General features: G+C 59.8%; 1 protein-coding gene across 1 annotated transcript; it reads right to left on the bottom strand.

The window, feature by feature from the left end:
- Positions 1 to 2,601: 2,601 nt before the first annotated feature.
- On the bottom strand, positions 2,602 to 21,873 carry TTC34 (tetratricopeptide repeat domain 34). The gene is made up of 8 exons (XM_072975568.1): positions 21,093 to 21,873; positions 16,866 to 17,706; positions 15,276 to 15,501; positions 13,895 to 14,099; positions 13,031 to 13,197; positions 10,744 to 11,014; positions 9,766 to 9,980; positions 2,602 to 6,945 (listed from the first exon to the last, which is right to left on the bottom strand). Exons 1-8 carry the CDS (start codon positions 21,871 to 21,873, stop codon positions 6,418 to 6,420), a joined length of 3,234 nt encoding a protein of 1,077 aa, XP_072831669.1. The 3' UTR covers positions 2,602 to 6,417.
- Between the last annotated feature and the right edge of the window lie 460 nt (positions 21,874 to 22,333).

Genomic DNA, 22,333 nt, shown 5'->3' with positions numbered 1-22,333 from the left:
GGCGTGGGTTCCCTGGCGGTGACCCCCTCCTGCTCACAGTCAGCAAGTTCCATCTGGGTTTGGTGTCGGGGGAGGGGGCCCCGCTCCCTGCTGGGAGGTGTCCTTCAGAGGCTGAGGGCCCTGCCTCCTGCCTCGTCCTCCCTCCTTCTTGATTTCTTGGCCCAAAGGGGCCACAAGGCTCCAGGGCAGGAAGGCCAGGCCCTTCTCCTCACCCTGCCCACCTGCCCACCCTGTCTGAAAGGTCAGAACAGAGAACCACCCTGCCTGTGGGATTCTTTCCCCTTCCATCTCCACGGAGCGCAGTGGGTCCTGGGGGCCGTGGCAGCGCGTGAGGGGAGGGGCGTCTCTACTCATCATGATGGGGGGTGCTGCCAGAGAGGGCCCCTGCCCAGAGACACCCCCATCCAGCTGGCGTGGGGCTCGGCTGCGGCCCTCTGCCCTAGAGAGTCTTGAGGCTCAGCCCCCAACCCCCTAACACCCGGGGGGCAGGCAGCCTGGCTGGGGGAGCAGGAGAGGGCTTTTGGGGTACCCCAGAGTGTTCATCAGGCACCTGGGCCTGCTGATGGGGTTGGAGGTGGGGGGCTCTGGGCAGAGCGGAACCCAGACTTCCCCTCCTCAGGCCTGTCGTGGTCACCAGCGCGGTTCTGCTTCGTTTCAGAATCCTGTGAACCGCGCCATCTCCCGGGCTCCTGGGAGTCTGCAAGGGTGTCTGCGTGGCGCCAGGCTACTGAGCCAGGGGTCTGATGGGGAATAGCCCCTCGTGGCCACCCCCTCACTGGGTCCTGCTGGAATATTCCAGTCCACATTCAGGTGACCCCTTCGATTGGCTCCTTCCCTGGGAGAAAGGCAGCCCTGTGGGGGCTCAGATCCCCCAAACCACCCCTGGACCTCAGGCAATGCCCTCCTCAGCCCCCTGGCTATCCTGGCTCCCCCCTGCCCCCGTCCCAAGGCCCAGAAGCCCAGCCAGAGCAAGGAGCTGGCATCTGGCCTGGAAGCTGCCTGGGCTGCTGGCCTGTATGGGGAGGAGGTCAAGGTCAGGGGACTGCCCTTCCTGAGGACCGGGGGTGCAGTCCAGCCAGAACGGCCCCCGCCCTCACCCCAGGCTGCTGGATGCAGGGCTGGTCCCTGCAGCTCAGCTGTGGTTCCCACCCACGCCATCCCGTTCCTGGTTCTCCTGGCTGTAGCTGGGCCACTGAGAGCTAGAACCATGCGTGCGCAAGGGGCCCAGGGGCCCAGCCTGGCCTCCCAGTGGGCGCTGCACTGAGCCTGGCAGCTTCTGGGGGACCCCAGGGACGCGTTGCTGGTGCCCTCCTGGAGAAGCTGGGAGAAGGGTCTACAGGTGAAGGAGCTACAGATCCCCAGCCCTGGGCAAGTCTGCCTGCTGCGGGGGCACGTGCAAGGGACGCCCCCCGGGTGGGTTCTAATCCTTTCTCCTACGTGAGCTCACAGGCCAGCACAGGCTCCCTGCCCACCACTCCCCATCTCTCGGGCAGTAGATGTTGGATGTGAAGGTCTGAGATCCAGCCTCAGCTCTGGGGTGCAAGGAGGCAGCCCTTCATGGGGGAAGGGGTTGGGCGCCCCTTTCCTCGTCAGTGCTGGGACCACGGCAGGTCTGGAGGGTGTTAGCCTCTGCACCTGGGGCTGCCCTCAGACCCTGCAGACCCCTGCCCTTTACTGCTGGGCCCATGCTTTCCCTGCCCCATGCCCTCTGGCCGGGCACTCGGGGGCAGGTTCTGTCCTCTGCACGGAGCCTAGCCCCACCTGGCAGGTGTGTCTCTGGGCCTCAGCATGGCAGGAACTGGACCCCTCGCCAGTCTGCCCGGCCACATGTCAGGTGGGCATGAGGGGCCCCGCTTGAAGAAGACAGACTGGAAAAGGTTAAATATTTTCAAGGCACCTGGGGAGCTGGGATGAGAGCTGGGCCTCTGGGGGTCCCCCCGCACACCCACCCTGCTAGCTGCTCCTGAAGTCAGGCCCTAGGGAACCTGGACAGGAGGGAAGTGGCCAGGACAGTCTGCCCCTGCCTGAGGTCGCCATCACTGAGCCCCCAGCCCAGCCCCAAGAGCTAGAACATCAGTCGCCTTCCCTTTAAGATTTGTCATGGAATCAGACGAGAGGACAGATGTGCGGTGCCTGGCACGATGGTGTGGCTGGGGAGTACCTGGGAGGGGGCGAGGGGCACAGGCAGAGGAGCTGACGGGGGTGGGTGACGGCTGACAGCCCCGGTGGCAAGGCTGGGCATCTGTCTTGGAACTCAGGGCTGCTACTTCAGCGACCTCTAGAGTTATTTCACCCCATTACATAATTAACTCCCTGAAACTAGGAATGGGGCATCTGGTCAGGCTCAGATGAAGCTGAGAACCTTGAACCCTCGGGGTCTCTGAGCCCCTCCAGTGTCCGAGGGGATGAGCCCTTTTTCATTATAAACCCTGTGAGACCCTCACGTGAATCAAGTGCCTAGAGAGAGGAGCCTCATTCTATTCAGCCTTCACAGGCATGCCCAGCACCCACAGACCGCGGACCCATCAGCAGGGTCCAGTCTCAGCATGCTCGGGTTGTGGGGTGGGGAGCACAAAGTCTGACCCAGGAGGAAACAGCATGTACACCCAGACAATTTCAGTATGTAATTATTGACACTGAGAAACCTGGGAGTTATGTGTGGGGTTGGAGACTAGGGGTGTCAGACCACGGCAGGGGGAAGGAACACCGTGCTGGGCTGGGTTGGCTCTGTCGATACGGGTGCACCTGCCAGAGATCCTGAATGTGCGTGTTGACTCACATCAGCTTGGGGAGTGACTCCAACAGTTCGCCTGGCTGAGTGAGTTCTGCACCAGACCGTGGTCCGCGGTCAACGAGGCTGAGATGTCAGAACCTCCCGATGTCACGTACAGGAAGAGACCCAAAGGCACAGGGAGATAGAGCGTCAGGGTGGATTTATCGCGCGTGGCCGAGCCCTCTGCCACAGCCCCCAGGAGGGGTCCCGGGACTTACTTCTTCCTTAGCTCTGCTCCCGTGGTGATTTTGAACCGTCCTTGCATTCCTGTATACGTTGCTCATACCGCCTCTTTTTAATGTGCTGTTGGACTCAGGTTTGTTGGTGTTTCCTTCGGGCTCTCTGAACCAGGAATTTGTAAATGAAGTTGGTTGGCGGCTTTCACTTGGGCGAGATTACGCTTTCTTCCAAAAAGAACTTGGAAGCTTCTCTGCTTTTTCTTGGCTGCGAAGGAGTTTGAAGGAATTAGGATCCGACTGTTCTTTAAAGGCTGGCAGGTCTCCCCTGACACCATCTGGAACTGGAGTTGCTTTGGGGGAAAAGCTCCTTAACAGCTTTCTCCTTCCCTCCGTGGTAATTGTCCTGTGTAATTTTTGTATCTATTCTGGACTCAGTTTAGTTAAATAATATTTTCCTAGGAACCAACACATTTCATCCAGACTCCACATTTACTTGCAGAGTAGAGAAAATTAATGTCCTATGATTCTTTAAATTTCCCCCATGTGATTTGGTTCTTGTCATCTTTAAAAATTTTGGTTCCTTTGTGCTTTTCTGTCTTTCTAGATTAAGTTAGCTACTGGCTCATCTACTCAATTTTTGAAGCATTATATTATGGATTTATTCTTCCGTTTTTCTATTCCTAACTTACTCATTTCTGCTTTCCTTGCTATTAATTCCTGCCTTCTGATTTCTTCTATTGTCTTCTTCTAATTTCTCAAATTGAATGTGTACTTCATTTTCATTGGCTAGTAATGCACTCTGGGCTTGAACTTCCCTCTGGACACTGCCGTGACTGTTTCCCAGAGGTGACTGCCTGGACTGTCTTTGTTACTGTGGTGTTTCCAGTATTCTGCAATTGCAGATTTGATATCCTCTAGGACCCAGGAGCTGTTTTACCTGCAAGGAATTTTTAAAATTTAATTTGTATCTTTATTGTCTTGAGAGTAGGTAATGCTGTCTACACCACATGACGAACACTTTCTTGGTCAACTAAAATGTGGTTTTGTGAAAATAAGGTGCAGCCTCTGTCCTCGGTAAGGGTCTGATTTGCACTGTTAGCCGTGCCATCGTTCTGCTGCCGGGGCTGTCAGAGCCTGCTAGTTCTTGTCCACATGCGTGCCACAGCGGGAGGCCGGGATAACAGACATCCCCACACGTACCCGCAGATGTGGGACCGTCGCCCGGCCCAGGTGGAGGTGGGAGGACTTGGGCAGGACAACTTTGCCCGTGGAGCTGGCAGGATGAGCCCGTTTCTGCAGGTCCCCCAGCCTGTCTTCTGTTGAAGCCGCCTCGAGAGCTGGGAGCTTGGGTGTGGTTCCCAGACTTCACAGCTAAGTTGACTATGAACCTGTGCAAATCTTTGGATCTTTCCAACCTTAGCTTTCAAAACGGGACGAGGCTTTCTTCTGTCCCCAGGGAGGAAAAGAGAGCAGTAACAAATGTGAAGACCTGGGAAAGGCATGCAGGGCCACTTTAGCGCTTGGCCGTGAGCTTGCTGGCCAGCAGTTGCTCCATCCTCCCAGCTCCTGCCCCGGGAGGCGGGGGGAGAGGCCCATCGCGAGCAGTCCTGGTGCCCGGCGGTGGCAGGGCAGACGTGAGAGGTGAGGCCAGGCAGCCAGGCTGCAAGGAGAGGGCTGCCCCCTGTCCAGGCACATTCAGGCCTGGCTTCTCAGCCTCCAGCTCAGCAGTGAGGAGCCGGGAGTGGGGCAGGTCAGGGCTGCTCAGGGAGTGTTGGGGGCGGGGTCTGCAAAGAGCACCAGGGCCTGGAAAGCGGTGGCAGCAGTCGGGCACCTGCACACTCAGTTTGATGGGCTCCAGCCTTGAGTGGACGCACGAGGCAGGACGTCTTGGATAGAGGACAGCAGGGGGAACACGTGGGGTGGGGTTGGGGGGAGGGCACCCACAGGGACATCTCCCCCCTGCCTCCGACCTTCCTGGCAGCTCTGAGGCTGGCCCTTTTTGGCTTACCTTGGGCCTTGGACCAGCTCTCACCTCACGGCCTTAGGAAAGCCAACTGACCCACTCGGACCCTCGTGTGTGTCCCTGAACTAAGGTCCACACTGGCTCCTGGAGCTCACTGAGCCAATGAACACGCAGCTGGACACGGCGATGGACAGGTGGATGGGGTGATCCAGCGAGGATCACGCATGGGGAAATGCTAGAGACATGGGAACGGCTCAAAGATCCTGAGAGGCTGGCCAGGCAGAGGAATCCAGTGGCAGTGCCCCTGTGGAGCCCTCTCCCCACTCTCCTGGCTCCCTTCCCTGGTCCCTCACCATGGGAGACACTGCCTCTTGGCCCAGCTGTGGGCAGCCCCAGACCAGCAGGTCCCAGTTGGTGCCCCTGGGATGAAGGCTCCCACTTAGTGGTGGGTGATGGGGAGGGGCCTGAGGGGGAGGGGGCTGCCCACCCCACGTGGCCACTTCACCTGCAGCCCGGGGTCTGGCACCTCTGTGAAGGGGGGTGAGGACTGGGGTCACTCCCTGCCTGGGCCCCTGGACAGGTCGATTGGGAGGTGGGGAGCGGAGCCGAGGGCAGCAGGTAGAGGGTCTGTGCATGGGCAGAGGAAGAGGGGACAGCCAGGGAGGGGAGCAAGTTGAGTGCTGAGATGGGAGGGTGTGGCGTGGCCAGTCCCCTCTGCTTCGCCCGATGGCCTGTCCAGCAGCTGCGTTCATGAACGAGACAGAACTGTGTTAACTCGGACGTGGCTTCTTTGGAATGCATGGTGGACAAGGGCTGGGCTTCTCCGCTCCCTCCGCGGAGGTTTTCCAAGCAAACTGTGGTGGGGGTGGGCAGGTTTAATCCACGCAGCAAACACCTTTATGTCAGACCGCACTGCCAGGACATCTGCCAAGAAGACGCCCGGCTGCTCTGCTCATTAGGGGCCCCTCGGGGGTCTCCCTGCTTGGCAGGGAAGGGCGGAGCCACACCACCGCCCCAAGGCCCCGGGCTCCCTGGAGAACAGCACTGATGAAGGCCTGGGTCTCAGGCCGGCTTGGGAGTTTTACCCTCGAGGGGACAGACCCTGCAGGAGCCCAGCCTGAAGGTCAGGCCAGAGTCAAGGGCGCTTCACACCTGGAGAAGCGCCGACACCGTCTCCCCAGGGCCACGGGGGGCTGGTCTGAACCCCAACCAACCTGCAGGCCTCAAGCTAGGGGCAAGGACTGGGGCCGAGGGCCCCAGCTTTGGGGACCAGGTTGCTGTGAGACAAGGGCTCTGAGCCTCCCAGGACAGTCACTCCAGGCAAGCAGGATGTCTCCCTTCTGCTCCCCAGGGCTGGTTGGCCAACGCTGACCCATCCCAGGACTGGGAAGGGTGCGAGGGCGGGTGAGCCCCTCCCTGATTTGGGGGGCGGTGCACTGCAGGGTCTGGACTAGGAATGGTAATAATGGGGGGCCCCATGGCTGGGCCCGGAGAGTGTTGGGTCAATGGAGCCGGCAGCCCGAGGACGCCTCCCTCCGGATTCTCGCCTTCAGCCTCCTCAGGCCGCCATGCTCGGGGTCCACCAGGAGGCCGCCCTCAGCTGCCATCCAGGCCTCAGTGTAGCGCTGGTCCTCCAGGCAGCGCTGCCCACGGCACAGGAGCACGCGGGCGGTCGGGGCCCGGCCCGGCCGCTCCCACAGGCTGCTCTGGGCTAGTGTGGGCGCCAGCCTGAGGGCCTGGGCGAAGGCCCCTGCAGCCCTGGCCTCGTCTCCTAGGCTCAGCAACAGGCGCCCCTGGGAGCATAAGTCCTCTGCCTGCACCTGGAGGTCGCCGTCCCCTGAACCCTCTTGGAGCACATGGTCCAGGTCCTTGAGAGCCCGGCCAAACTCCTGCAGCTCGGCCAGGCAGGTGGCCCGCAGGCGCAGGTGACAGGCACTGCCACCACCCGCCAGGATGGCCAGCGAGCAGTAGCCGAGCGCTTGGCCGGGCTGCCCTGAGCTCAGGAGGGTGTCAGCTTCCTGGGCTGCGGCCTGCAGAGGGGACGGAGGGAGGGAGTTGAGGTCAGCCCAGAACACTGCAGGCCCCTCACTGGTCCTGCACAGCCGGTCGCTGTTAGCTCCCCGTGCAGAAGCTGCCCGCTACCTCTGGAGGGGGCTGGAGGCACGGGGCAGAGGCCCCCACCCCCACAGTCCCACCACCCTGGAAGCTCTCTGGCAGGCAGACCCTGCTCAGAAGGCATCCTCCTCACCTGTCCTACTGCCCCACCTGTGGGCTCAGCTTCTCCCACCTGAGTGGCTGCCTCCTCCCTCTGCTCCTCCTAGCAAAGTCACCTCCCCAAAGGGCCCCTCTGATGGGTCTGCCACTCAGCCTCCCATCCTGTTCACCCTGCCAAGGTGGCCCTGGCCCTGAGGACAGCAGGAAACACCACCTTTGCCCAGCCTGGTCTTTGAGCCTTCTCTTAGGCCCCAGGTCAGAATGGCAGGGGCTGCTTTGTGCTAGTACGTTTCTCACTTTGCTAACCAATTAGCTGCGCCTGCAGGCCCTGTGGAGCCAGAGTCAAAGCCAGGCCGACCCCTCTGCTCTGCCAGCATGACCCCCGAGGCTTGGCTTCAGTGTCTGCCCTCCCACCCCAGGACTAGCAGAGCGGTGCTTCCAGGTGGGCCGTAGTGGATTCACCCTCAGCCTCTGTGGATCCTGCAGGGCAGGGCCAGAGGTCAGAGGGCGCTGTCCACCCCAGCACTTCTCTCCCTGGGGGCTGCTAGACTGAGGCCCTGGCCATGCCTGTGTGCGTGACCCAGCCCTGAAGGCCAAAGCCTCCCCACTGCCCCCGAGGCTCATTTTGCTTTTCTGAGTGTGGCTGAGGCCCATTCTCTAAACCTGCCAAAGTGCCTTACCTTCTCTCCCCAACCGCCCCTGATAAACCCACTTGCCTCATTCTGCTCCTCCTGCTCTCAAGAACCCACAGCGGCTCCCCGTGGCCTGAAAGGGCACATTCCAGACCCGGCCTTTCCCCTGGTCCCCTCCCTTTTCCATGCGGCCAGGTTGTACCAACACCCCCGCCAGGTCCCCAGGACTCGGCAGGGGGAGCGCGTGGTCCTGTCTTCCCACCAGTCCGACTGCGCACCGAGGCGGGCCGATCTGCTGCTTTATGCGGTCCGCTAACCCGGTGTCCGTGCGCAGCATCTTCCCCACCAGCCGTGTGCCGCCCCTTTTCAGGGCCGCGCAGGCGCAGTCCCGCCGGAAAGGGGCACGACCATTTCCGCTCCACTTCCGGGCTGGCCCGCGTCGCCCGGCAACGGCCCAGCGTCGCGCGAATTCTCGCGGCTGCGAAACCCGCCTCCAGGTGGCTCCGCGCGGCGCTCTCCTCCCGCCCAGAGACCCCAACCCAACGCCTGCTGTGAACTCAGAGGCAGACCGCTGCCCAGCCCCGTCTCGTGAACTCAGAGACCGCACCCTGGCTCCCCTCGCCCAGCTCAGAGTCCCCCCCGCCAACTCCGGGCTCTGAGACCCCAGCCAGGCCCCCTCCTCCGAGATCCCCGGGCCCGAGGCCGCTCCTCCGGGTCCAGGTGCTGATGCCCTGCTCCTCGGCCCCTCAGCCCTGCGAGGCAGCAGTTCTGCATCACCCCTGGCTCGCTTTCCTCTTTTTGTCCCTAATGCCCGTTTAGCCAACTCCTCTACTGACCCGCTGGTTGAAACCCCTAGTGTGGTCTGTTTTCTCGACGCACCCGAGTGCCAGAGCCCCCTAAAACGGAAGCCTTGGGACGTGAAATACTTGCCGAGGCCGCTCAGGGGTTTCAATCTGAGTCACTCTAACTTCAAAGCCTGCTGATTCTCTTAGCCCCCCCAACCTGGTGGTCCCTTCACCGCCCACCACGCCCCACCCCCTCAAAAGAAAAAAACAGCCACTCCAGGGAAATCCACTCTGCAGTTTCCACTCCCCTAGCCCTGCCTCTCCCACCTGCCTGGCTGGCTCCTGCGTCCAGTAAGCGAAGAGCTGAGGTGGTCAGACCAGGATGGAGGACACCCTTCCCTCTGCCCCCACCCCACCTGCTCCTCCATCAGACTGGCTTTGCTGGAGTTTGGCCCAGAAACCTCTCCCAGACCCCCAGGCCCTCCTGCAGTCCACACCAGCTGTCTTTTGACCGCCTGTTTCTCAAACATTCGGTGCTCTTTCCTGCCTCCAGGCCTCTGCCCTGGCCTGTCTGTCGCCATCACGTCCTCACCTCTAGGGCCACCTCACAACCCCACTGCCTTGTCTTAGGGTATCCCTGACACTGACATTCTCTGAAGTGAATGGCGTCCCCCCCAAGATTCAAGGGCCACAGTGCAGGCAGTGGCTCCACCCAGCACCTGGTAGAGGTGCTCTTACATTCTTGTTAAATAAACAGGGGAGCAAAAAAAACAGCCAATCAAAGAGGCAGCAACTCCAGTGTGACGTCCCTTCACGACCCCTCTCAGCTCACCGGCTGCAGGAGCCCACCCTGACCACCCGCACACTCATAGGGAGGGACGTGCCTCTCCTGGCCTGACCTGGGAGCCAGCGTGGGCTTCTGGAGAAGGCCAGGTGTTCCTGGCTGGCTCAATTTGGCCCTGAGGAGGGGGTACCCTCCCTCTCTCTCCCTGGCCCCGAGCCAGCTGTGCCTTATACGCCTTGTCCAAAGAAGCCAAGAGGTCACTGGGGTTATCAGGACTTGCAATGGCCAGACCTGCTGCCTCCTGCTCTCACCTCCACCCACCCCACACTTAACCTAAATGAGGCACATAGTGGGTGCAGAGCTGCCCTGAGCCCTGGCCTGGGGGTCTTCCACCAGAGGGGCTGGGGTTGGGGCTCTCTGGGGGGCTGTGCACACCTGGGTGAGGCTCTGCCGCTCTGACGCATCCAGGAGACGCAGCAGGAAGCAGAGGTCCTGGGCGTCAGTCTCTGCCAGGTACTGCAGGTCCCGTGCGGCGGCCAGCACATCCCCCTTCTTGAGCTGAAACAGGCCACGCCGGGCCCGGGCTGCCTCTGATGGAGAGTCATGCTGGAGGGCTTCCTGCAGGCAGGCGCTGGCCTCCTCCAAGTTGCCTGTCAGGGATTGGGGCAGGACAGTCAGGATGGGGCTAGGGCAGGGCGTCAGGAAACGTGGGACTCACCGGCCCCCAGGAAGCCCAGTACGGCCTTTCTTGCTCAGCATTGTCTCTGGGAGCAGCTGGCTAATGGAGGGGCTCAGCCCCGGAAGGAAGGAGCCTGGAGCAGAGGGACAAGGTGACACTGTGTCAGACACGAGGACTCGCCTGATGGCCCAGCGTCCCACCTGGGGGTGGTCCCTAAACTCCGCAGCCCCAGGCAGAGTAGCAGGGCACTGAGCCCCCTGGCTGCGGCCCCTGCAGGGACATGCTTCTCTCCCGAGCAGGGCTGCATGGGACCAGAGCAGACCCGGGGGCCCCCGAAGGCCTTGGTGGGGGCGCCTCCCAGGCTCGGAAGTGATGTTGACAGGCCTCGGAAATGCAGGCTGCAGAGAGCGCTGAATTGTTTTCCCAAGGTTGCAGGGAAGACTGACATTTTGGCACATGTGGTCCTAAGACACCTCGCCTAGAACAGGGCACTCGATAAACATGTGCTGAGTAAAGGTGCGAGATAATGAGGCGGCTGGGCCTTTTATGAAGCCCCGCATCACTCCCTTGTCTCACCCCGCGGCGGGCAAGGCCACACGGGACCGGGTCGCGGGTCCTGGGATTAGGGGTGGAAGGGACTTAGAAGCCATCGAGTTCAGGGCCGCCTGCTCCCATTTTATGGAAATGAACCAGGGGAAAAGGAGCGGGGACAGATGCCCAGGTTCCCCACGCACCCACTGCAGCCAGCACGTCCGCCAGGAGGGTGTGCCAGCTGGGCTGCCCTGCATCGATTTTGATCAGCGCTTCTCCTGCGGCCAGGAGGCCCCGGGCGTCCTCGTGGTTGAGGGGCGGCCCGGTGTCCAGCAGCTGGCTCAGGCCGGCTCGGCATCGGGAGGAGAGGCCCTGCGTGATGAGAGCCCGGGCCTCTGGCTTCAGAGAGCGGATCTCAGGGACCGTGGTTCTCGGGTCAAGCTTCAGAGCTGAGAGGATGTCGTCCACCGCCTCCTGCAGGGGAAGAAGGGCTGGGGTGGGACAGCAGTTGTCCCAGCTCCATCCCCTCCATCGCCCTTCCCTGCAAACTGCAGCCCCTGCAGCGGCCTGGGACCCCAGCCTCTGCCTCCTCAGCTCGGCAAGCCCGCTGCCCGCCGCCTGTGCAGCGGCAGGAAAGGCTCCCCAGGCGGGAGGCCAGGTTAATGTGGGGCCCCCCGGGCTCCCTGTTTGTGGTCTCCCTTCACCCCACGGCCTGCCGTCCGTGCCTGAAGACAGGTGTCGTGTGTTTTACCCAGTATCTGTTCTCAGCAGCCCGGCACCAGCTCCCCTTCCTGGTCAGAGCTAGGAGCTTGCCCAGATGCCCTCAGAGCCCAGGGAAGGGCTGCTCCGGGGGCAGGCGTGGCAGGGATGCGGGTCTTGGCGAGACGGAGCCCTGAGCTGGGCGGATGGGAGGACGGTCCTCTCTGATCCCTCCTGCACAGTGGCCTGGGCCCTCCCTCCCCTGGTGCTGGCCCGTGGTGAGCCCGTTGGCTGGTTACCTTTGCCGGGAAGAAGCCCAGTTCTCTGTTGGCTCATGGGAAGTCCCTTATTGGGGGCCAGGCACCAGGCTGAGTATCTGAGGGGTTTTTTTCCTTTATTTTATTTTGCTTTTTTTTTTGTGGTGGGTGGATGTAATTACGTTTACTTATTTATATGGAGGTACTGGGGATTGAACCCAGGACCTTGTGCATGCTAAGCATGTGCTCCACCATTGAGCTCTACCCTGCCCTCTTCTGACAGTCTTGAATAGGCACTCCCACTCCCCATTAAGGAATGACAGCCTTGAGCAAGCAATGCACCCCTTAAGGCTGAGCATGTGATGGCCTTGAGCAAGCACCCTCCCCCCAGTTTGATGTGGAAAAGGCTCAGAGACGCTATAGGACTTGCTCAGAAAGTCAGAGGAGGGGATCAGGGTTCTGGATTCTGGACCGGCAGGCTGGCTCAGGGCTCCCCTCCTGGTGAAGGGCTGGAGGGCATGTGGGCACCAGGCTCGGCCCATCCGCAGGAGGAAGAAGTTCTGGGTGTGACAGGGGTGGAGTAGCCCTTGCTCCCGTGTCCGGACCCTCGGACACGCAGGCTGACTTTCTCTGCCACATGCTCTGCTGCCCTGGATGGAGTGAGAGACATTCCTGAGGCACCTCTGGGAGGAGCTGCTGCCCTGTTGAGAGCCCCCGGGGTGGGCTTCCAGGGGCCCGCCTCCTGCAGCAGGGGCCCTCCTGGCTGAACCCCTTCTCTGTTTCGTGGGCTTGTCCCTGAGAAGCATAAGTGCTTGCCCAGCACAGGAAGGGGTGTGCGGAGAGCTGTTCTTCCAACCACAAGAGTGCGCCCAGGTGGGAAAAGGAATGCAGTGCCCTTGGGGGAAGCGACGCCCCGATGGGCAGAAGCAGCATCTTGAGACGCTCTCATCCCAGTGGACCATTTTTCCTCGTCTCCTAGGACTCCAACCCTTAAGAAAATTAAGAAACCTGGCAGGCAGGTTACTTCGACCTAGCGAAGCATCAGGGCAGACAACTGATTTCAATTACTTGCCAATGACGTTGCTCTTGGCTGCCAAGTGCCCTTGTCCAGGGCTGTTTGGCTGTGGCTGCTTCTAGGCAGGACTCTTCTGTTGAAAACGCCTGCCCTGGGCCTGGCCATGGACCACTGCACGTCCCAGCCTGAATCCACAGGCCGTGGGTGTACAGCTCAGGGTGGTGCCCAGGAGGCAGCCAGGGTCTCATCACTCTAGGTGGTTGAGGGGCCCTGGTAGCCCCTAGGCTGTGCATGTCTGCCACCCTTACTGCAGCTGGGAGGCACGGGGCTCTTCACATGAGAGGGAAAGGCTCCCTGAAACCGGGGATAGGACGATGAGGCTTCCGTGAGTCCCAGGGCAGGCGGGTTTCGACAGATGCCTCACCCTCGGGCGGCCTGGCTCCGCTCCTGCTTGCTCTTTCCTCGGATCTCCCCCAAAGCACGCCCCCACCCGGTCCCAGGTCGGGGCGGGGCTGGTACCTCCTGCTGGTCCAGGGCCAGGTGCAGGAGCGCCCGCCCGCACAGCGCCTGCACGTTCCCCGGCTGCGCCCTCAGCACGCAGTTGAAGTCGAACATCGCCGTCTTCTTCTGGCCCAGGAACCCGTAGCAGCGGGCGCGGGCCAGCAGGGACTCACTTGCCTGACTCCCTGGAGGAGGGGTGGGGCGTCAGGAGATGACCTGGTCCAGGGTATCTGCCCTCATCCAGCATTTACTGCACCTGTCCTGGCACCCAAAGCGGGAGGCAGAGGGTGCCCACAGACCCCTGGGCACCAAGGCACGCGGGGGAGCAGTCTGGATTGTCCTGGGGGCCCAAGCAGGAGAGGTGGCATCTGGGAGGGCTGGTGGACAGTCAGAGGGGCTTCTGAAGGGAGAGGCCCCATTGCTGCATCTGAGGTGAGGACGGGGAGGGGCAGGGGCATGGCAGGTTGGCTGAGTGAGCAGGGAGACCAGGCATGCTCATGCAGAGCTGCCCTCACTGCTTCTAGGAAGGGCGCAGGGGAGTGGGGCCCTCCCCTTCCTTGGCTGAAGGGAGAGGGGTTGAGCTGGGAGAAAGGGCTCCTGCCCGCAGGGCCCAGGGTGTGGGGGGCGGCGGCCTGGGGCTCAGGGGAGGGCCCAGCTCAGGCCCCAGGTGGCTGGCTCCTCCGCTAGCTTTGACCTGCTCGCCGGGATAGCCAAGGCCTGGGCACCAGACACCCGCGGTGAGTGTCCCCGGGAGCACGCGTGCATCAAGCACACGCCCAGACCCTCTGGGGCCCGTCCACCCCCTCCCCATGCTGGAGGCTCCCTGGTCCCCCTGTACCTGGCACGGGATGGGGGCCTCAGGGGCAGGCGGGCCGCTCCTACCTGCGGCAAAGATGGCCAGAGAGAGGTAGGCGATGGCCTCCCTGGTGTGGACCTCACCCTCGGCCCCGCCGGGTCGTGCCCGCAGGATGGCCAGGGCCCGCGCGTGGCAGTGGCCCCGCAGCAGCTGCCGGTCCTCTTGATGGAAGACATCCAGGGCGGGCTGGAGGCAGGCCGTGTCCCTGGACTGGATCACCTTCTTCACCAGCTGCAAGGGCAGGGGGCGTCACCACGGCTCCTCCTGTGCCGGAGCCCAGACCATTCCACCCCCATCTTCCTTGCAGGGGCGTAGCGCATGGGGGGCGTGGTCCAATGGCGGGGGTGCGGCACCCACAGGCAAGGACTGCGGGTCCCAGTGGGGAGCACAGGAGAGGCTGAAAAGCTGGATCCAGGAGGTGTGGGCCCTGCTCTAGGCGGCCTCTCTCTGCTGGTGTCAGGAGTTGGGTGGGGGTCCCAGTGTCGCTGAGTTGTGCCTGCTCCCCCATGAATTGGCAATGGAGCTCTCGCCTTCACAGCTGACTTACCGTAGGTCTGAGAATTTCGGGGAAAGAGAGGCTTTCAAATCATAAAGTGACAGAGGGCCCTGGGAGTCCTTCAGAAGGTGCACAGCAAAAGCCCTGGGACCAGTCCCTGCTCTGGGCAGAGTGGGACTCCCGGGGGGACATAGCCCCACAGAGGCCCACCGGATGTTGCCCCTGCCGGCCACCCCTGTGCGGAAGCTGGTCCCAGAGCACCCTTCCCTCTGGCCTGTATGGCCCAGAGACCAGAACCTGAACCAGGCCAGAGCGGAAGAAGGAAGCTGATGGGTCCTCCAGCCCCCACCCCAAAGCCCAGCATTTCCCCCTGGAATATAATCTGCCCAGGTTCCAACAGGACGCCTTCATGGGGGGGTGAAGTTACGCTTTTCCTGGAAGCAGGCGGTGTCTGAGGGAGGCGAGGCCAGCAGGGACTGAGGACCTGGGGGCTCCTCTGCTGCCCCCCTCCCCAGAGCAGGGACACCTCCAAGCCTGGTTTACCTGGGAGAATTGGGACTAAGCTCTGCTTACAATCGACTATTGGCTCTTTTTTTGTAACACAGGAAAAGCAAATACAGAGCACCTACTGCATGCTGGAGACCTGCAGGGCCCTGGGGTACTTGCAGCAGCTAATTCCCACGAGAACTTGGAAGACCAGGCACCGATGAGGAGACTGAGGATCAGAGAGGGGAGGTCCCGCTGCAGGTGGCTGAGCTGGAGGTGGCAGAGCCGGGGCTGGGACAAGCTTTGCCTGGTCCCAAGTCTGGGCCGTGGGGTGCTGAGCCAGGGCCCGCTGGAGGCCAGGTGCCCTCCACAGAGCTGTGCCTCGTTTCCACCTGCCCTGCTGGGGCCCCCCGGGGCCCCCTGACCTGGTTGGCGTCGTAGAAGAAGCCCCTCCGGAGCTGCAGCAGGGCCAGGCGCAAGAGCACAGGGGCCGCCTGAGGCCTGCGGGAGAGGGCCACCAGCAGGGCCTTGTGGGCGTCGTCCAGGCGGCCCAGGCGGTACAGGGCATCGGCCGCCAGGAGGCGCGAAGCCTCATCCTCCGAGTCCAGCTCCGTCAGGAGTGCGGCCAGCTGGTACACGCCATGGGCGTCCCTGCAGAGAGGGCAGCCAGGGCAGCACTGACTCCTTCCCTCACCCCCTCTCACCCGCCCAGGGAGGCGAGGGCAGGCAAAGCCCATCCTTGCGCACCCGGTCCGGGCAGCCCCCTTCCTGCTGGTCTGCAGAGGCCAGGCACCTGCCGCATGGACTGTCCGGCCTGCCGTCCCCTGAGCCCATGGCTGCTCTGTCCGACATTCAGCCCTTGGCCCTCACCCTTGTCCCCCCCAGCCCCGGTGGCAGGCACTGTACAGATGAAGAATCGTGGCTGTGTGCTGACCCCCTAGCCTACCCTGCCTTAGTTTTCTTTTCTGCAAAAGTAAGATATAAGCGTTGGCCTTGCAGGGTGCATGTGTGTTGTAGAGGTAACACACAGGCTGCCCGGGAATGATCCCGTGCACTCTCGGGAATCAGAATGAGCTCCCACGGGGAAGAGGGGCCAGACCCTGGAGTCTGACAATCCCCGGAGAGACCAGCCAGAAGGGGCCTGGGCTCGTGTATGGGAAAGTGCCTCTTCACCAGCCAGTCAAGGCAATGCAAATTACGGGATGGGAGGCAGAGGAAGTGTGTGCATGTATCTCTGCGTGCAGGGGAGAGGGGGCCCCCAAATCAGAGCTTTTAGCTTTGCTGGAACACCTTCCTGCTACTGCCCAGCAGCCAGAGAAATGCAGATCAAAACAGCTGAAGCTCATCCGCTGGGCTGGCAGAGAATTTTGCAAAAGGAGCATCAGGGCTGGAGCGTGCGGCCAGACGGCCGGTGGGCAGCTCCTGAAGGCCAGGATCTCAGGGGCCATGCTCTCTGACCCGGGAACTCCACCTGTGACTCCATCTTTAGGGCAGAACGTGGTGGAGACGGGACCTTCCCCGGGGCGTGTTATGACTAAGAGCAGCCCTGCAGGGAATCCCCGAAGGGGCGGAGGCACAGTCACAGGATGAGCTACTGGACTGCCCGTGAGGCGTACCTACAGCAAAGGAGATGCTCGTGACCTGGTGAGTAAAACACGGGGGATAAAACTGCACACGGACCACAAATCCAGGTTTGGGAGCTGTATTCTAGGTGCACACAGAGAAGCAGCAACAGGAAAGCGCTAACAGCGGGATTACAGCTGAGGTTTGCTTTGTCGTCTCCATGTTTGAGTTTCTCATTTTCTGTGACAACTTAGTCCAAAATGCACCCTGCTGTTTGGGGCCCAGAGATGCTAAGATCCCTGGGCCCCGGTGCTAAACCTGCCACCGGTGCTTCAGGGAAATTACCCAACAGCTCCCTGCCTCAGTTTACTCATCTGTAGAGTGGTAAGAGCCCCCTCCCCCGCCCTGACTACCTGCAGCAGCCCCGGCTGACACACGGGGCTAGTTCTCACCCTTCCTGCGCAGCGGGGGTCTCCATCTCCACGACAGCGGCCTTCCTGCTGCGGCCCGGCCCGCGCGTGGGTCCCGGGTCCAGCCTGCGCTGCAGCATCCTCCGGCCCTCCTCCCGCAGCACGGTCAGCAGCAGCCCCCTCTGGTTCCAGGGCACGTAGGCCTTGGTGATGAGCAGAGCTTCCTCGGGCCGCAGGCGGCAGGCAGTGACATAGTCCAGCGCGCCCAGGAACGTGCTGCCTGCCAGCACCCGCAGCAGCCCGCGGCCGCACAGGGCTCGCACGCAGCCGCCCGGGTGCGGCGGCCCCAGCTCCACCACCATCTGGAAGTCCTCCTGGGCGCGCTGCGTGTCACCCGCGTGCAGTGCGCAGAAGCCGCGCAGCGCCAGCAGGGGCACGCGGTCCCCCGCAGGGTCCGCGGGGCGCCGGGGCCGCAGCAAGCGCTCGCACAGCGCCCGCGCGCCCGCCGCATCCCCGGCCAGCAGAAGGCACTCGGCCAGGCGAGCGCCCAGTGCCGGGCGCGCCTCGGGCGGTGCCACGCGCATCAGGACGCGGAGCGTACGTGTCACCGGGGCCAGCAGCTCGTGGCCTGAGTCCTCGCGGAGCTCGCGACGCCTCCGCACGGCGTCCTGGAAGTGGGCGAAGCCCAGGTCCGCCGCCTCCTGCGCCTGGGCCCGCACGCGCTCCCGGTCCCCGGCCGAGAGCACCGTCTCGAACTGACTCCGCGCCCCTGAGGGGCTTTGGTGGAAGGCCTCGTGCAGGTCCCGAAGCAGGTCCTGGACCCCACTGTCCAGGAAGAAGGCCGCGGCAGCACGAGTGACCAGCAGGGCGGCCAAACGCTCACCTGGGGAGAGAACGGAGGCATTGGTCCTGCCGGTTGGGCCGTGTCCTCTGGGGGGCTACTTGTAGGCTGCCAACAGTCCAGTGCTTTGGACCCTCCCAACATCTCGTGGCAATTCCCTTGAGTCTCCCAGTAGCCCAGGAGGGTGAAGGCTGGCAGGAGGCCCCAAGTCCATTAGTGAAAGAGCAGGATCGAAGCAGGGGCAGCCAGGGTGGACAGCTGCCCTGCACGCCTGCCCAGTGCTGTTCTTCATATGGGTTCAAAGCCAGCCCAGCCAACATGGGCATTAGTCACGATGCCCCCTGCCCTTTCAGTGATGGATTTTAGGATCAGGGTCCTTCTCCTGGGACCACCCCGCCCTCCCCTCACCCCCCCACCAGGTCAGAGCTGAGGTTATGACCCCGTGATCATTGTTACTGCAGCATCTGTGTTCAGCCCCTTTGTTTTGTGCCTTCTTTGGCTACACTGGGAGCCAACACTTCCCTCTTTGAAATGAGATGGCCCCATCGGGCCCGGAAAGAGGGATGATGCACCTAATGCTGCTTAAAGCTTGAGGGGCTGGGGCTGCCTGTTTCCTTCTCTGCTTTATAATAGGTCTTTTAATGGTCTACATTCACAGGGCTTCCAGGATGAAATAGATTACTGCATATAAGTGCCTGGAACAGGGCGAGCTTCCGTTGACTTCTTTCACTCCTGACTGTGGCTCATGTTTTATTTTTCTGTTTCTTTGCAAGCATAGTAATTTTAAAAAGTTGTACACTAGACATCTGGTAGAGTGTTTGTAGAGACTCTGGGTTTAGTTATGTTCCTCTGAAAAGAGTTGACTTTTTATCTTTTGGAGGGGTAGGTAATTAGATTCATTTATTTAATTGTTTGTTTTACTGGAGGTACTAGGGATGGAATCTGGGGCCTCACGCATGCTAAGCAGGCACTCTACCGCTTGAGCTTTGCCCTCCTCCCTCTGAGAGATTGGCTTCAGCAGGCAGGATTAAACTCTAAACTCTGTGTTCTTTAGTGGCTGCAGCTGAAATCTCCATTTAGTTCTTGCAGCTTGCACCCGTCACTTTTTCAGGCTACCCAGTCTCTCCCTTGGATGTGTAGCTCAGTGGTCAGCCAAGGATGTAAATGGATTTAATACCGAGATTTGAAGTCTCACTTCCCTTCCCCCTGGAATGTGGCTCCTTCCTTTTCGGGATTTCCTTTCTACCTTTATAGCTGCTTTTTCATTCCCAACTTCTGTCATGTGACACCTCAAGCCAACAAAATGGCAACTTTCTGTTCTACATGGATGAAATCTGGATCGGCAAGTTTCCTTGGGCAAAAAGCTGCATGTCTGCAAATCTCAGCTTGTACAGTCTTCATTTTTTAAATCTCCAGTTTCTGCCTGTTCAGTTGCCAAATGTTTGCATCTTATATTTTCCCCCAATTTTATAATTATCATCTGTGGGACACACAGTCTAGTCAAGTTACTTCACCATTACTGGAAGCCAGAATCTTTTATTGTTAGATTTAAAAATTTTGACAATCTGGTTGGGGATGATATAAAATGCTACCCCATTGTTGTATTAATGTTCATTTTCCGGGTGACTGGTGAGGCTCATTTATTTCAGTGAACTCTCTCGCCAATCTGGCGGGTAGGAAGTGGTATCTCATTGTTTTAATATGCACTTGTATCATTACTGTGATGTCGAACATTTTCCACATGATTATTAGCCATCTGTGTTTTTTCTTTTGGGAAATGCATTAGCCAATTTTTGCACTGGATTTTTTTTCTTATTGACAAGTAGGAATTCATCAGATTCTCTAGGTACTCATCTTTTCCCCGCTGCGTACTTTGCAAATATTTTCTCTCTGTTGTGAATTGCCCTTTCATTTTCCATAGTTATGGGCAAAACAGAAGCTTAAATTTTTCAATTTAATCAAATGCGTCAAACTTTTCTTTATGGCTTCCACTTCTTGTATCTTAAGAAGCCCAGCTGTACATAGAAGCCTTACGATGTTCTCTCATATTTTCTTTTTGAAACTGTAAAGCTTAGCTATTAACATAATTCACCTGGAATTTACTTTTTTTTCTTGCGTGGTTTGAAGTAGGGAATAATCAGCAGCACGCACTGAATAACGGTCCTCGTTTCCCCTAGAGATTTGCAACACTCGCTCTCACATGTTAGGGAAGTCCCAGGTAAAAACAGGTCTCCCTCTGGCCTCTCTAATTTTTTTTTTCACTCTATTTTATTTTGGCAGGGAGGGAAGGCCATTAGGCCTACTTATTTTTGAAGGAGATACTGGGGATTGAACTCAGGACCTCGTGCATGCTAAGCATGCACTCTGCCACTTGAGCTACACCCTCCGCCTCAATTTGTTTTATTGGTCTATCTATCCCTTAAGTCAACATCCTTCTATATTGATCAGTATAGCTTTGTATTAACCGGTAGGGGGAATCCTTATACCACTGCCTCCTCCTCCATCTCCTCCTCCTCCCTCTCCCCTCCCTCCCTCTTCCTTCTCCTTTGTCTTTTCTGTTATTGGTCTCTTGCTCTTCTGTTATCATATCAAACGTTTCTGTCAATGGACATTGGCCATCTCTCTGCGTGTGTGCGTATTCTTTATTCTCTTTGAATAAAGTTTTGTATTGTTCTCCATGAAGTCATACGACTCTTTGAAATAAATTGCTTTCTTTTGCTACAGTAAGGGGTATATTTTAAAACCATTAGATTTCCGTTTGTTGCTGGTGTCTATGAACACGAATGCCTTTTGCGTCTCCTGTTAAATTCTGCTCGTGTATCTAACGCGTTTTCGTTGTTTCTGTTGGGGTTTCTACGTTGTCTGGAGGAACGGTTGCTTTCTCTCTTCCTTTCTGGTCTCACGTTTCCCTCCCCTGTTGTGTTGACTGGGATCTCTAGTGCAATGATGGGTAAGTGGGGGAGTGAGCAGCCACCACGTTCCTGATTCTAAAATATCACTATCAAGTATGGTGTTTTTGGTAGGTTTTTGGTAGATTTTACCTTTTTCAATTAAATAAATTTCCTTCTATGTTTGGCTTTTTAAATTTTGGAGATGTTAAATATTATAAAGTACTTTCCCCTGATTTATTGCAGTGATAATATGTTCTTCTTTCTTCCATTAATGAATGTAGTAAATTACATTATTACGGAAACACGAAACTGTAAGTCCTGTATTATGTAACTCAGTTGTGGCTGAGTGTGCATCGAAAACTGATGCTTTGACTCAGTCAGATGTTGTATTGGTTGCAATTGCTGTCTTGTCACTGTGGTGTCCCAGCTCTAGCACAACCCCCACCCACTCCATAAGCAGGACTTAACCACGCGGTGAAGCAACGGTGGGAGTAACTTCCAACCTGGTTCTCAGCGGGGTGTGAAGGGCACTCCTACCTCGGGGTCTGCTGCCCATCTGGTCAACCTCAAGGGCCCGGCTGCATGCCACCCGGCAGTCCTCATACCTGCCACTGCGGAGCAGGGCTTCGGGAGACAGGGCATCTCTCCAGGTGCCCCCAGGGTCCAGGGCTGCCAGGAGTCCCTGGCAGTTGGTCTCCTGCTGGCTGGTGCTGTCCCCGGCCTCCTGGCTCTGAGAGATGTAGTCCTGGAGGGCTCCGACCAGTGTGGGGAGGTAGGTCTGCTGATGGGTGCGAACGAAGGCCACGGTCCTGTCTGCGCTCGATGCGAAGGCCCGGAGGTAGTCGGCCACACCAGCATCCACCTGTGTCCCAGACAGGACCCAGGCCAGGGCGCGGGTCAGCTGCAGCTCCAGCGTTTGCTGGGACTGAGCGTCCAGCAGGGCACTGCAGCGCCTCACCACCTCCCCGTGGCGCCCACGTGCCAGCAGGCCGGCCAGGGAGTGCAGGACCATGGCGGGGTGGTCTGGGCAGAGGGTGGCCAGGAAGGCAGAGGCCAGGGTCCCCGTCAGGGAGACCACTGCCATGCCGTCCCAGTGTATGGCTGGGATCTGGCTGTCACCTCGGCACCAGGCCTCCAGGGTGGCTACCACCGGCAACCCCCGAGCCTCGGCCAGGGCAGCTCGGACGCGCCGCACGGCTGAGGGGGCGTGGCAGCTGAAGGCAGCCAAGTAGAAGGCGGTGGCCAGTGGGGTCTCCCCCAGGGCCAGGTGCTGGTCACCCTCCCGGCAGAGGCAGGCCACAAGTTGCTGGGCCGACATCACGCCTGCACCTGTGATGGGCCCATGTCCAGTCCTCGCAGCACCTGGAGGGGGGAGCCTGGTTAGTGCCCAGGTGACCATCAGCCCACCTGCCCTATGGCCCCCTGCAGCCCCCAGGTCAGCACAGAGGCCCCTGAGGGAAGACAGGGTGGATTCAGCTGTTAAGGGGCATTTGCGGGGTGAGGAGGGGCCCCTGCCTCGTTGTTGGGTCAGGGTGGGGAGCCACGCTGGCCCAGGCCAGGGGGTCAGTTACTGAGGTCAGTTCCGGGACCAGCCCTGCCACACGCACGCCTCTCCCGCTCCCCAAACCTCTGACCTGAAGACTTCATGGCTCATGGCGCTTTCTCTCCTGGGTCCCAAAGTGCCTTGCAAACAAGCCCCCCACTCAGTCGATGCTGTCTGGCACACACTGAGACGCAGACACTCACATGTGTGCACACACACGCTCGCACTCCCACGC

This window comes from Vicugna pacos, chromosome 13 (assembly GCF_048564905.1).
Source record: "Vicugna pacos chromosome 13, VicPac4, whole genome shotgun sequence".
Classification (NCBI taxonomy): domain Eukaryota; kingdom Metazoa; phylum Chordata; class Mammalia; order Artiodactyla; family Camelidae; genus Vicugna; species Vicugna pacos.
The sequence above is the reverse complement of the archived record's forward strand: the minus strand, read 5'-3'. Positions and strand labels throughout refer to the sequence as shown.

Bases quoted from the DNA above. Each gene is read 5' to 3' on its own strand.
- TTC34 (XM_072975568.1), bottom strand. From the start codon at position 21,873: ATGTCGGCCCAGCAACTTGTGGCCTGCCTCTGCCGGGAGGGTGACCAG. The intron at 14,100-15,275 runs GTCAGGGGGCCC...CTGCCCTTGCAG, and splicing joins TCTTCTACGACGCCAACCAG to CTGGTGAAGAAGGTGATCCA. The intron at 9,981-10,743 runs GTGCGTGGGGAA...AATCCCTGACAG, and splicing joins GGACGTGCTGGCTGCAGTGG to GCAACTTGGAGGAGGCCAGC.